General features: G+C 41.1%; 1 protein-coding gene across 2 annotated transcripts in view; it reads right to left on the bottom strand.

Moving 5' to 3' along the window:
• The window catches only part of UVRAG (UV radiation resistance associated), a 284,006-nt gene that overhangs the window by 222,103 nt on the left and 47,145 nt on the right, over positions 1-14,758 (bottom strand). For both annotated transcript variants that reach the window (XM_081098742.1, XM_081098743.1), the window contains one exon: positions 13,038-13,112. In XM_081098742.1, the coding sequence (XP_080954868.1) occupies positions 13,038-13,112 (75 nt within the window). The remainder of the gene's footprint in view (positions 1-13,037; positions 13,113-14,758) is intronic.

Genomic DNA, 14,758 nt, shown 5'->3' with positions numbered 1-14,758 from the left:
ATAGAGGTGGTAGCTACACAACATTATGAAAATACCAATGCAACTAAATTGTACACTTTAAAATGGTTAATTTTATGTTATGTGAATTTTCTCTCAAAAAATAAGAGATGGCTAAGAAGTAATCTACATATCATGAGGGCAGATTAAAAAGAGAACAAAAATAAGAAAGAGACTTGTATGCATGCATATAAGCATAACCAATGGACATAAGACACTGGGGGGTAGGGGCGGCCAGGGGATTGTCAAGGGCGGGGGGAAAAAAAAGGAGACATATGTAATACTCTTTGTAACACTTTAAGCAATAAAACAATAAAAAAAATAACAAAGATAGTCTATAAATTAGCTATAAAATCCAAAATAATAAAAGCCACTAGAAGTAGACTGAAGATTCTTGGGAGAAATGATTAATGACATTCCATTTATCCTTTCTTATTTTATGCAAAAAGCTGCCAAACATTTTTTCCTATTAAAAACTCATCCACACTACTAACACACAACTAAAAGCAATACATTACAGCAGGGAAAGAGCATTCAAATGAAAGGTTTTTAATCCACTCTGCCTGTCATGAACGTGAAGAAAAACATTTAACACCTCCAGGTCTCAGTTCCTTTAATAATAAAATGAGATGAGATTACTGCTACTAAAAACAATCATTAAACAATGAAAGCAACAGACACAAGGAAAACATCTGTGAGCATTTACAGTATGCCAGGCAGTGTTGTTTCCCATGTTAATGTTAATAAATGTTAATATGCTAAAGGTTAACATATTTAATAGTCACAGCCCTGTGAAACAGATACTATTATTATCCCCACTTTAAAGGTGAGGAAACTGAGCCACAGAGAGGATTAAGTAGAAGAGCCGTGCCGTCTGGCTCCACAGCCCATGTTCTTAATGACCATGCTACACTTGATCTCTAAGACCTTTTCCAGTTCTAAAATTCTGGGTCCATGTACATTTAAGGCAACTTAAGGACATTATTAAACCCTTCTGCTTCAGCCACCACTTAGCAATTATCATTCTTGAAATACGCTAAGAGCCTTGTTCTGAATGACATCTAACTTCACCAGATGTGCAATCCCGACAGACCTCTGATGAAGGGGTATAATGGAAAGAAATGGCTCGTTTGTATCTGGTTATCTGTGTGAGATACTGCTAAGTGCCAAAGAGCCCAGAGATTTACATGTCACTCAAAATTCTTCTGAAGCCAGGCCTACCCATTTGTTTTCAAAGAAGGTCTGGGTGAGTATCTACTAAACTGTTCAAGGAAGCAGATATTTTCACATATCCCATGAGCAGGAGCAAGTCTAGGCAGATGATCAGGTATGTTTCTAGATCAGCAGTGAACAAACTTTCCCAGTCAATGGCCAGATAGTAAATATTTTAGGCTTTGCCAACCACATATCATCTCTCATATATTCTTTGTTTTCTCCTTCAAATTCATTACAAATGGAAAAACCATTCTTAGCCTGCTGGACACACAAAAACATGTGGACTGTAGTTTGCTTACCCCTGTATTAGATCACTGAATGAGTCACCTTTTAAATGTGTTACGTACATTTTAGCTGCTACAGCAGTCCTAAGACTGTCCTTAACTTTATTAAAACTATAAAAATTGTACTGAAGAAATCCAGGTGACAGGATAACTGATTATAAAGCAAATAGTATTACACATACACTTATTCATTTCAGTGTTTACTAAACACCTAATACATAGAAGGTGTCAGGCAATTGCTACCATCCTTATAAAAGTATACAACCCAGTTAAGTTTGCAAGTAAAGGAAAAAATGTAAAGATGCCAAAAGAAAGGTTAAAAAGAAAAGCTACAGGAGTTCGATATGGTAAAGATCCCATCAAGTAGAAGCAGGAACATCAAAGATCACAACCAGTGGCAGTATCTGAGATAGATTTAAAAAAAAAAAAAAAGGAGACATATGTAATACTCTTTGTTAATACTTTAAGCAATAAAACAATAAAAAATAAAAAAATAACTTAAAAAAAGAAGTATTAAAAAGCTGAATGGCAGTGAAGGGAAGTCCCATACAGACCGAATACATTTGGCCAAAGCATGGCAATGGGAAATACAAGCTACATTCGAGCATTAAATAGTGGTCCAATTTGTTCAACTTTGTGGCATGAAAATGACTGGGAATCCTGAAGAGGAAAACAGTGGGAGATATGGCTGAATGATTAAGTTGAGAGCATGAGGGCACAGAGAGCCATGTGTGTCATGCTAAAAAGTAAAAAGCCAAGACAACTCTGGTCAATAAGGGCTCACGAAAGGTTTCCGACAGTGTCAGCTAATAATCAGACCTACATTTAAGGACGGTTACTCTGGCAATGACAAATAAAATAAACTGGAGGAGGCAGAATGTCCAAATACCACTTAGGAGACTTTACTAAAAATCCACTTACTAGAGGTAATGAGAACTCAAACTATGAAAAGAGAGAGAGAGAGAGAGAGAGAGAGAGAGAGAGAGAGAGAGAGAGAGAGAGAGAGAAAGTAAAGATAAAAGCAGAGATAGAACCTAAACAACACTCGCTGAACTTAGGCTAATGGAGAGAAGGAAATTGGGTCAAAGATTTGTACGCATCTAGCAGATGAAAAGTTGCTCTATACAACCAAAATGCGAGTGAGCTTTAGGAAGACTGGTTAGGCAGCGGTGAATAAGACAGAGTGGATACATAGAGACTATAGTCATTAGGCCCGCCAGGAAACTAATGCAGTAATCAGCCCTCTAGGGACGCCGGTCTGAGCTTGGATTATGGCAATGGAGATGGAAAAGTAGCCATGGATGTAAGTTATTTCAAAGAAGGACTCAAAAGAGTCTAATGACTGAATTGAGTGGATAAAAGAAATCAATCAAACCTAACTACAAGATTTGAGGCCTGGATAAATGAGAAAATAGTTATAAAGATGTGGAAAATTGGAAGGGAAAGCAAATCTGGAGAGAAAAATAAAGAGTTCCACTTAAACTATAATAACTTACAAATGACAGGTATCTATGCAGAAAGAGTCAAAACTACTTTAAAAAAGAGAACTTGAATTTTGAGTAACAAACTACATAACTGATGATGAGCAAGCAGTATATCCCAATAGAATTTTTAATGATCTGCTGCTACAGAAGCTTCATCCACTCATTCATCAAATAGCTATTAAATTATTACTCTATACCAGGCACAGTACCAAGCACTATGGACAAATTAGCGATGAAGAGAGACACTGTCCCTCCCCTTACACAGTTTACATTGTAATAAGAAAAAGAGATGAGCAAATGGGCAATCCTATCTAATAAAAGAGAAACATGGTAATTGGTTACCATAGGGTTACGACCGCTACCCTTCCCATTGGCTAATCAGCGAGATATGCAAATTAACTGCCAGCCAAGATGGCGACCGGCAGCCAGGCAGCTTAAACTGCACATGAGGCTTGCTTGCTTCAGTGACAGAGGACTGCAACGTTCCCCGCCTGCCTTGCTGGCCTCTGAGCCTGCAGTTTGAAACATAGTTACAAATATAGAAGCTAAACAAAACCCTAGAAACCAGCTTTCAGCAAGCTGGGATCTCAGAGCTGAAGTTGATACAGAGTTTCGATTATAGAACCTAAACAAACCAGATACCTTCTTTCAGCAGCAGAGGCCTCAGAGCTGGAGCCAGGCTAAAGCTGGCCCAGAATAAGAAAAAGAAGAAAAAAAGGAGCATTTGGGAGCTTCAGTCCCAGCCTGAAAACAGCCCTCAGCCCCTCACCCAAACTGGCCAGGCACCCCAGTGGGGACCCCCACCCAGAAGGGTGTGTGACCAGCTGCAAACAGCCATCATCCCCTCATCCAGGCTGGCCCGGCACCCCAGTGGGGACCCACACCCTGATCCAGGACACCCTTCAGGGCAAACCAGCCAGCCCCACCCATGCACCAGGCCTCTATCCTATATAGTAAAAGGGTAATATGCCTCCCAGCACCGGGATTAGTGGAGCCGAGAGGCCTCCCGGCACCAGGATCAGCGTCACAGGGGGCAGCGCCCAAACCCCCTGATCGCCCTGCGGCTCTGTGTGTGACAGGGGGCGGGGCCACAACCTCCCTATCCGCCCTGCTCTGTTCGTGACAGGGGAAGGCGCCCCAACCCCCTGATCAGCCCTGTTCTGTGCCTGACAGGGGGGAGCTCCCCAACCCCCTGATCGCCCTGCGGCTCTCTGTGTGACAGGGTGCGGCGCCCCAACCACCACCCCCGCCAACGGGCCCTGCTCTGTGTGTGACGGGGTAGAGCCATAACCTCCCCATCGGCCCTGCCCTGAATGTGACAGTGGTGGCGCCCCCACCACCTGATCGGCCCTGCTCTGTGGGTGATAGAGGGCGGCGCCCCGCCCCCGCCCCCGCGCCCTGCTCTGTGTGATGGGGTAGAGCCATAACCTCCCCATCAGCCCTGCCCTGAGTGTGACAGTGGTGGCGCCCCAACCCCCTGATTGGCCCTGCTCTGTGGGTGATGGAGGGTGGCGCCCCAACCCCCTGATCCGCCCTGCCCTGAGTGTGACATGGGACGGTGCACCAACTCCCTTATCGGCCCTACTCTGTGAGTGACAGGGGGGAGCTCCTCAACCCCCTGATCAGCCCTGCTCTGTGCGTGACAGGGTACAGAGCCCCAACCCCCCTGATGGGCCCTGCTCTGTGCGTGACAGGGGGCAGCGCCCCAACCCCCTGATTGGCCCTGCTCTGTGCATGACAGGGTATGGAGCCCCAACCCCCCTGATGGGCCCTGCTCTGTGCATGACAGGGTATGGAGCCCCAACCCCCCCAATCGGCCCTATCCTGAGCGTGACTGAGGGTGGCATCGCAACCTCCCAATGTGCCCTGCTCCTGCCCGGAAAATACAGACTGGAGACATAGATTTGGGAGGAGTCTGAATCATCCAGAAACAATCCTATATAATAAAGAGATGATATGCAAATTGACTGCCGGCAGTCAGACATCCCCCGAGGGCTCCCATACTTGAGTGGGTGAAGGCTGGACTGAGAGACACCCCACCCCAGTGCATGAATTTCATGCACCGGGTCTCTAGTATGTTAATGTGAAGACAAAAGGCCCAAGTAGAAGCCTAAGGACAGTAATTTAAGGGTTCCACTGAAAGCTTTCCCTCGCAGGCCTGTCTGTCAGTGTTCTATGTTATTCTTAAAACCGTAAGTAAACTTTGCAAATAGTCCTTCCACTTACTTTAGAATAAGAAATTATAATGGGCAAGAAAAAACAACAACAATGGCTCATTCTACTACTTGAACACATTTTCAGATGCAATGCATGTACTTAAAAAAATATATAGTATTTATTTATACAACTACTCCTAAAATAGCTACCTGATGAATCAACAGACAGCCTGTGTTCCTATGTGTATATGTTTATTTGGACACTAATACACTTTTAAGTGTCAGCCAAGTTAAAACTGAGAAAAATTGTGCAAGTACCTCTGTCAAGCACCTTCTAGCCTTGGACACCCCCTGCCTCTGAACTCTGATGAAGCCCAGATGGTGAGCTATTAAGGAGGGAGGCAAGATGTCTTCTTAGACACTGAACCGGAGCTAAAAATGTGTATTCCCCTAGATTTGGTCTAAGGTTTGAGACAACAGAGAATGTTTTCCTCTCCCTCAAAGCAGTAAGAAGCAGTGAGAATAAGAATAATGTTATTAAGCAAAGGTATACAGATCCTGAAACTAAAATCAATTCTTTTTATTTATTTTTTAAATAATTTTAATTGGTTTTGAGAGAGAAAAGAAGGGAGAGGGAAAGAGAAAGATGGCCTTCTGCACACCCCCTACCAGGGATCAAACTCACAACCCAGGCATGTGCCCTGACTGGGAATTGAACTGGCAACCTTTTGGTGCACTGGACAATGCCCAACCAACTGAGCTACACCAGCCAGAGCTCTTTATTTATTTATTTTTATTATTCATTTTATTTTACTTAAAATCAAGAGGGATACATTCTTGTTCATAGTTCAGTGTTTCAAACAACCCTCAAAAAAGGATCACATTCGTAGTCACACACTACAAGTCTGAAGTGGACTGACTGTCATCAATGCCACTCTCTGGCATGAGGACTAAAAGTGACCCTGCTAAAGTAGCCATACCTTAAGTGAAAAGTATCCTATATAATAAAAGGGTAATATGCAAATTGACCCTAACAGAAGAACCACTGGCAATGACTGGTCACTATAACACACACTGACCACCAGGGGGCAGATGCTCAATGCAGGAGCTCCCACAGGGGGAGCTCTGCTCAGCCAAAAGCCAGGCTGATGGCTGCCAGTACAGTGGTGGTAGTGGGAGCCTCTCCCGCCTCCTCAGCAGTGTTAAGGAAGTCCAACTGCAGCTTAGGCCTGCTCCCAACTGGCAAGTGGACATCCCCCGAGGGCTCCCGGGCTGGCAGAGGGATGTCTGACTGCCAGCTTAGGCCCAATACCCCGGGGAGCCTGAGGGGTCCCAGACTGCAAGAGGGCACAGGCCAGGCTGAAGGTTCCCTCCCACCCCCCCCACCCCCGAGTGCACAAATTTTTGTGCACCGGGCCTCTAGTATTCTAGAATAGAGATAGCAACCATGTGATTCTAGTAGACTTCAGCAACTCATGGAAAAATATTTACTAAGTAAAGTCTATTTACTAACTAAATCCTAGGATTATAAAAATGAGACAGAACCTCAGTTCTACATGAGCTAATGCCCTAATAGGAAGAAAGATGTATATACAAATGACTACAACTGTGAGAGAAGAGACAAGTGAGAGAGGAAGAAAAGGCAATAGTGACATCATGTTAACTAGCATTAGTGGAAAGATTTTTTAATGAAAGAAAGGGATTCCCAGCTTTGTAGAACAGTTTAAACTGAAACTAGCAGAGGGGGGGAAATGGTCAAGAATGCCCTCACCACAAATCTAAGCAAGAATAATAAAAACTAGTTTTCAAAATTGTAAACTAAATAAAAATTTAAACTCTCTGAATTCCCTAGTGAGGACGAGTCAAGCTGTTTCTATTTACTTTTCAAGAATCTAAAATATCTATATGAAGAACCATGCTTGTCTTTGAATTTTCCAGTATTAAAATTCTGAAAAGCTCAAAAATTGTGCTAAGAAGACAAGAGCCTCCAAATTCATAACAGGAAACATGGCATTTTCCCAGATTATTCTCTGGCTTCAATGAAGAAAGAGAATGGGGACCACACTGCAGCAGCGGGATTTATAAATATGAATTACAGGATAAGATGATTTTCCAAACATCTGTCAGAAGTTAATTTGATCCAAGAGAAAAGGGGAGGGAAAAAAGACTCAGAGGGAAGCCAAATATAGTGACTAATACCTGGAACTTATGTGGACTTCAGAGAGTTGATGGCCTCATGGGCATTGCATGCCCACTCTACAATAATAAATACCCAAAGCCTGTGCAATTTATATCACTCAAAGCACGTTCCTGTGTACTCTCTCATTTTATTCTCATAATGCACAGAGTGGATCTCTCTGGTTAAATGTAAAGGTAGAGACCTGGTACTGTGACATGCTATATGAACTGGGAAGAAATGTAGAGATGCCGTGTAGCATAGTGGTTGAGAGAAGAGGCCTTTGAATAAGTCAGATCTTACTAGCTATGTAATCTTGGGTCAGTAATTTAATGTTCTCTTCTAGGGTACTTTACCTATAAAACGATGATATAATACCTTGTAGAGTTGTCACATAGATTAAATAAAAACATGTGAAGTAGCTTGTATAGTATCTGATATAAAGTAGGCACTCAGCAAATGAAAACTAGCAATAGTCGATTCCAAAAGCTCTATACCTACCTGGTGTAATACTGTAACTAGGATATCACACCAGCTCAGATCATTCAGAAACAAAGTGTTACCCTGGACGTAAACTGAGCTCATAACTACCTAGATGCTTTATAACAAAGCAGTCAGCTATTAGAAACTGCCCTGAGCCCTAACTGGTTTGGCTCAGTGGATAGAGTGTCGGCCTGCGGACTGAAAGGTCCCAGGTTCGATTCCAGTCAAGGGCATGTACCTTGGTTGCAGGCACATCCCCAGTAGGAGGTGTGCAGGAGGCAGCTGATCGATGTTTCTAACTCTCTATCCCTCTCCCCTCCTCTCTGTAAAAAATCAATAAAATATAAAATTAAAAAAAAAAAAAAAGGAAACTGCCCCTGAGGATTTGTCTAGTCTTTGTTCCTTGCATTTTGTAATAGGGGAGAGGGTGGCTACAAAGAAAACTGAATAGGATATATGTAGGAATGAGCTATTTTTATGATTTTCCAACTTCTGCTTGAGACCTGTACAGAAATTATACCATAGTTCTTTCTCTGCTGTTAAAACATAGGCTGCTTCTGACACTTAATCCCTACTTCTGAATGCTTGCATACCGTGTGGAACGTGCTTTGGAAACAAGTTAGCATCCATTAATTTGATTAGCAAGAGGAAATAGCCATTTTTTAAATTTCGCAGTCCCATAAAGTTAACTAAATGGAAATCTCTTAACTTTTCTAGGTTTCAGCATCTTTATCCTGAAAATGAAAATACTAATAACTAAGTTTCTATAAGTTAAAGAAGATATCTCAAGTAATCACAATCACAGTTAATCAAGTTAAAAGATGGAAGAAACCTAAAATAGAAATCGAATGATAAAAATCATCTATCCATCACTTTCACACAAGTGGCATGTATAATGAAGAAAATGCATATATAGAAATAGAGAGATGTGTTCTGATCCTGGCTCTGCCACTAAATGGTCCTGATATCTTGGCCATTCATTTATTCTCCAAATACTTATACTATACCTATTAGATGCCTGCTACTGATACCACTAAAACTGCTAATAGAGGCTTGACCTTCCTCACAGGCTATTTTTAGGATGGGGTGAAATAATTTATAGGCAAATTCTTAAAGTTAAGAGCTATGAAAGTATGTAGTGATTTTATACTATTATATATTACATGTATATGATATTACTATAGTTTTGTCCAAGCTATATTCTATGGCACAAAACATATTTGCCATGTCAGGTTCAAGAGCTCATGAGACTTCCTGAGCCTCAGGTTCTGCATCCATGAAATAAAGGTGTTGAACTAGATAACTCTGGTATTCCCCCAGCATTTAATAGCTAATTAGATATTCTTACTTTTGAGATGAGGAACCTAAAGCTAAGAGAGGTTAAATGATTTGCTCAAGGAACACAGTCAGTACCAGAACAAAACTGGGATTCAGGTTTCCTACTTTTCAAAGGTATCACAACTTGGAAAATTTAAAATAACGGACTTTTCCTTTGTCCAGGCTCTCAGACTATGAAACTTGCTGCTGTCCCTAAATCTTCCATCTCAGCTTGACTATTCACTTGAGATCATCAAGTGATATGGCTGTATTTGTGAAATTAATCACCAAATTGCCATTTCAATCTCCTAAACTTCATTCCAAAAAGATTTGATCCTTTTAACTTGGATTCTACTCCTTTATTAAAATGAGAAAGCACTGCCATCTACTGGATGCTGAAGACATTGCTGTTATATTTTTTAGTCTGAGGAAAGAATTCTTACCAATCTAATGCTTTTTGTACTTTGTCAATAACCCAATATTTAGTTATTATGACAGTACAAGTTACATAACAATAAAACTCCAAAAGTTTGAGCTGGAGGTAAAGTAGGCTGAGAGAGAGAGATAGCATCCCCTCAAGATTTTTAATCTCAAAATTATTTTTATGGCCCTGACTGGTTTGGCCCAGTGGATAGAGCATCAGCCTGCGGACTCAAGGGTCCCAGGTTCGATTCCGGTCAAGGGCATATACCTTGGTTGCAGTCACATCCCCAGTAGGGTGTGTGCAGGAGGCAGCTGATCGATGTTTTTCTCTCATCGATGTTTCTAACTCTCTATCCTTCTCCCTTCCTCTCTGTAAAAAAAATCAATAAAAATGTATTTTTTAAAAAAATATTTTTATGGTAGTCTTAAATACATCAAGCCTTCACCTGTATCCATTAACAATTTTTTATTGAGCACCCACTGCAGGCCAGGCACTGAAAAAGGGACACAATGTTGACAGAATGATAAGCATTATAAATGTAGCCCCTCCCTCTTATCAAAAGGTTTAATGCCTAGTGAATAGCAATTCCCATTTATTACTGAACTCCATTCATGTGCCAGGCTTATAATATATACATTATCATCTTTAATCCTCAAAAACAGCTTATGATGAGATGGAAATTATCTCCATTTGTAGATGAGGACACAAACACAGACATAGCTCAATTTGTCCAAGATCACTGTCATAGGTGAGCAGCAGTAGTGCCTGAAATTAAACAATTCAATCTGACTGCAAAACCCATATCCTTAATCACTAGGAGTGTGCATTCACCCAGGTAGTTGTCAGCATCCGCCTAAAAGGAAGTCTTTGCCAAAAGGAAATTCAGGCAAAGATAACCTTACATGTCTGTATTAAAGCCACAACTCCTAAACTTGGATCTGAAAGGTCCAGCTTATTGGATAAAAAGCTGGTCCAATAGCCTCTCATTCCACCCTGTCCCACCAGTTGCCAGCCTAGCAGTTAAATCCATCTAGAAAACATCTCAACTGGCCACCTAACTATTTATCAACCACCATCTACCCCAACTTCAAGTTACAGCAATGTTCCTCTTATAGTCCCCAAACATTTGAAAGAGCACCTATTCCTAAGGTCTTTTCAACTGATTTAAGGTTCTGCTGTGATTCACCTGCATTATCTGTAAGACACAAATAATTGATACCAAAATAATTTTTCAAACTAAACCTATCTGTAAATTAGTATTCTCTGGAATACATGCAGTTTTATCTCAACTAAAACATGCAATTTAATCTCCTTAACTAAAAGAATGTGAATATGTGTCTAATACTTTGTAGCCCAAAGTACCCATCAGATAATAATATATACTAGTATATATATTGGTCTCTGACCCTAGTTATTGGCACAGAGCTCCTGAAACCCTTGTAATTCCCCTAAGTCAGTGGTCGGCAAACTCATTAGTCAACCGAGCCAAATATCAACAGTACAACGATTGAAATTTCTTTTGAGAGCCAAATTTTTTAAACTTAAACTATATAGGTAGGCACATTGTTATTAACTTAATTAGGGTACTCCTAAGCTGGCCTTTCCTAAAAACGTCCTCAATCTGATTGAGGTACGTTCACTGAGGTCGACCCCTTCCAACTCTCCCATCCACAATCGTCTTGTATACTTGTTTCGTCTATCTCCTTTCGTTCATCCTCTCTATATGTCCAAACCATCTCGACATACCTTTCTCAATCCTTGACACTATATCTTCTTTCACTCCACAACGTTCCCTGTACGTGCGCGCCCGCACATGGTATTTTGTGGAAGAGCCACACTCAAGGGGCCAAAGAGCCACATGTGGCTCGAGAGCGGCGGTTTGCCGACCACTGCCCTAAGTGATAAGTGCCTAAAAAGCATCTTTTGCTCTAATATTTGGCTCCCAATACAGGGCTCCTGATATCCTTGTAAATCTCCTGGGTGAGAGGAGTATCTTTTGTTCTAATGAGGCAATAATGAGTGGCTCCTGGATGAGGGCTGGTCACCTGACAGACCAAGCCACGCTTAGAAGCTTGGAGTTTTCAGCCCTGCCCCCCGCTCCATTCTCTTGAGAAGGAAGAAGGGTTGAAAATAGAGTTAATGATCCATCATGCCTACGTGATGAAGCCTCCTTAATGCCCCAAAAGTACAGAGTTCAAGTTGGCCAACACATACACACTGGGATGGCGACGTGCCCCAGCTCCACAGGGACAGAAGCTCTGCATTCAGGGCCTCCCAGACCTCGCCCTATGCATCTCTTCCATCTGGCTGCTGCTCTGTTTCCTTTATGAAACCCTTTAATAAAGTAACAAATGTGCTTCTATGGGAGCCACTCCAGCAAATTAATCGAACCCAAGGAGGGGTCATTGGAATCTTGGATCTATAGCTGGTTGGTCAGAAGCACAGGTGACAACCTGGTATTGTAACTGGCATCTGAAGTGGGGGTAGGCAAGGGCAGTCTTGTGGCACTGAGCCCTTACCCTGTGGTAGGTAGTGTGAGAATTGAGTTCAATTGCAGGACATCCAGCTGGTGTCACAGAGAATAAGTTGTTGGTTTAGGAAAAAAACCTCCACACAATGGGTGACCAGAAGTGTCAAAAGTGAAGTGGGAATACTAAAGGAGATACAGAGGAAAGAGAAATACAGTAGCAAAGAACCGGGTTTTTCTCCACAACAGGAGGGAAAGACTGTTGCTTTTCCCTTTCAGTACCTAGTTTAATAACTGGCATACAGCCTGGCCAGGGTGGCTCAGTGGTTGAGCATCGACCTAAGAATCAAGAGAGAATGGTTCGATTCCCAGTCAGGACATGTGTCCGGGTTGCAGGCTCGATCCCCAGTGTGGGGTGTGCAGGAGGCAGCCAATCAACGATTCTCTCATCATTGATGTTTCTCTCTCTCTCTCTCCCTCTCCCTTCCTCTCTGAAATCAATAAAAATATATTTCAAAGGGCAGGAGCAAGACAAAGATCAAAGATGCATTAGGCAGGGTCTCCAGAGAAAGGGTTTTCATGTAAGGGAAAGATAGTAGGTACTTAATAAATATAGATTCTCTTCCCTCTCCTTTCTCTAATTGTCTTTAGAAATAGAGATAGCATTGGCTATAATATAACTTGACTCATAGTTTCTTAGATGTACTGAAAGTTCTAAACAATATCTGAAACATTTAATAAAATTGTTATTGCATTTAATCAAAATGCACTGTTCTTTGTTAATCCCCAAAGAACTATATAGAATAAGAAAAAACAGTTCTATTTCCTTAGAGGAAAATGAAGATAATCTAGATTTAGAAAAGATGAATTGGGGTGGTTATAAAATAAGGTTTCATTTTAAAGGGATTCCTCCTAAGCCAAACTAAACAACAAATTTACAATACTTAAAACATGATTCTGTTTACACCGCGTTTTTCCTTATAAGTCAAGGCATACCCACACTAAACAAAACTAGCACTTGGAAAAGCTCTTACCTTATGTTCATATGGAGCACCATAGTAGCCATCATTCAGCCCAAATATTATTTCATTTTGGTTGCGGGCATGAATCTAAGAGAGGAGGAAAACATACTATTAGTTCCTCTCATTTCAATCAAGTTTTAATATGATTGGAGAATGACAGTTACAACAGGATACTTCAGTGCTGGAAAACAGGCTGGCTCTATCTAACAAGCAGGTAGAAAACACATCACTATCATTGGACCAGGTAATCTACCAAGGCTTCCCGCTTTAGTCAAAAGCCTCACAAACCATCACATGAGACCACAGGCACCATCATTCACATGTATTTTCCACAAACACTTCTTGAGGTTGTTATGGAGAGACTATTCTTAAAGTACAGGGATTCAGAAGCTGGTAGCATGTATTCTCTTATCTCAAAGGAAACACAATCCAGTTAGTCTATAAGAGCACCTTAAAACATGAAGCCTTAGGAAAAAATAAAAGATGAATATTTTCAAAGAGTGTTTAAAAATAATACCTAATCCCTAAAGTCTTTAAATGTCTGCTTAATTATTGTTTGCATACAATTCTCTTTCAAATGCAACTGATTTGAGTTTTAGTTAATGCCACCACAAATTAACCTTCACCTGAAAGGTAGGAAGGTTAAAACTTTAGAATTTAAGAATTAAGATAAAAACTGCTCATAATAGCATAAAGTATCCAATTGTGAAACATGAAAATAGATTTAATTACTTGATAAAAGCAGAAATCAGTGGAACTGAAAATAATAACAATAAAGATATTCAATGAGACAAAATACAGTTTTTTGGAAAAAATAATAAAATTGGTAAATCTCTAGTCAGAATGATCCTAAGAGAAGACAGAAATTACCAACAGCAAGAATAAAAGAAGAATCACTATAGCCTACGCACATACAACACAAGAATCAACCAATGAAAATATAAATAAGTGGAACAACAAATCAATCCCAGTATTTCTCTATCTATCTCTCCCTCCCTCTCTCTTTCTAAAATTAATCAATAAATAAATTTTTAAAAAGAAATCTTACCACCCAGATAACTTCACTAAAGAATTCTGTCAAACATTTGTGAAATAAATAACAATTCTACACAAATTCCAACTCTATGACCTATAGCCCTGCAACTCTAATGTTAAGAAGCATCATCCTCACCCTAGCCGGTATGGCTCAATGGATAGAGTGTTGGCTCGCGGACCTAAGAGTCCCGGATTCGATTCCAATCAAGGGCATGTACCCGGCCCAGGCCCTGGTCAGGCTTGTGCAGGAAGCAACTAATTGATGTGTTCCTCTCACATCGATGTTTCTCTCTGTCCCTCCCTCTTCCTACCACTCTCTCTAAAAATCAATGGAAAAATAGCCTCAGGTGAGGAATAACAAAACAAAAAAAAGGGGAGAAACACCGTCCTCACAAAATGAAGATACTTTCAGAAGAAAAATAAACAAGTGCTTAGCATCAGTCGTAACCACAGCGAGCCAACTAGACAGCTGTGGGGAGACAGGCAGGGCGTGTGCTCCAGTGCAGGGCCTGGCAGGCCAGCGTAAATGCAACAACTATCATAGGAAGCTTGCTGGTCCTGAAAGAGAGCAGAGAGGCCCAACCTAAAGTCATTATCTTACCATTTCTGATTAAGACCAGCCCTAAAACAGAGGGGTAAAATACAAAAGTAAAGAAGATTAAGGATCTGCAGCCGGTTAGAATGTGCAGCAGGTAAGG

The sequence above is a fragment of the Myotis nattereri genome, assembly GCF_964212035.1.
Source record: "Myotis nattereri genome assembly, chromosome: 9".
In the NCBI taxonomy this organism is placed as follows: domain Eukaryota; kingdom Metazoa; phylum Chordata; class Mammalia; order Chiroptera; family Vespertilionidae; genus Myotis; species Myotis nattereri.
This window is presented reverse-complemented; position numbering and strand designations above follow the sequence as displayed.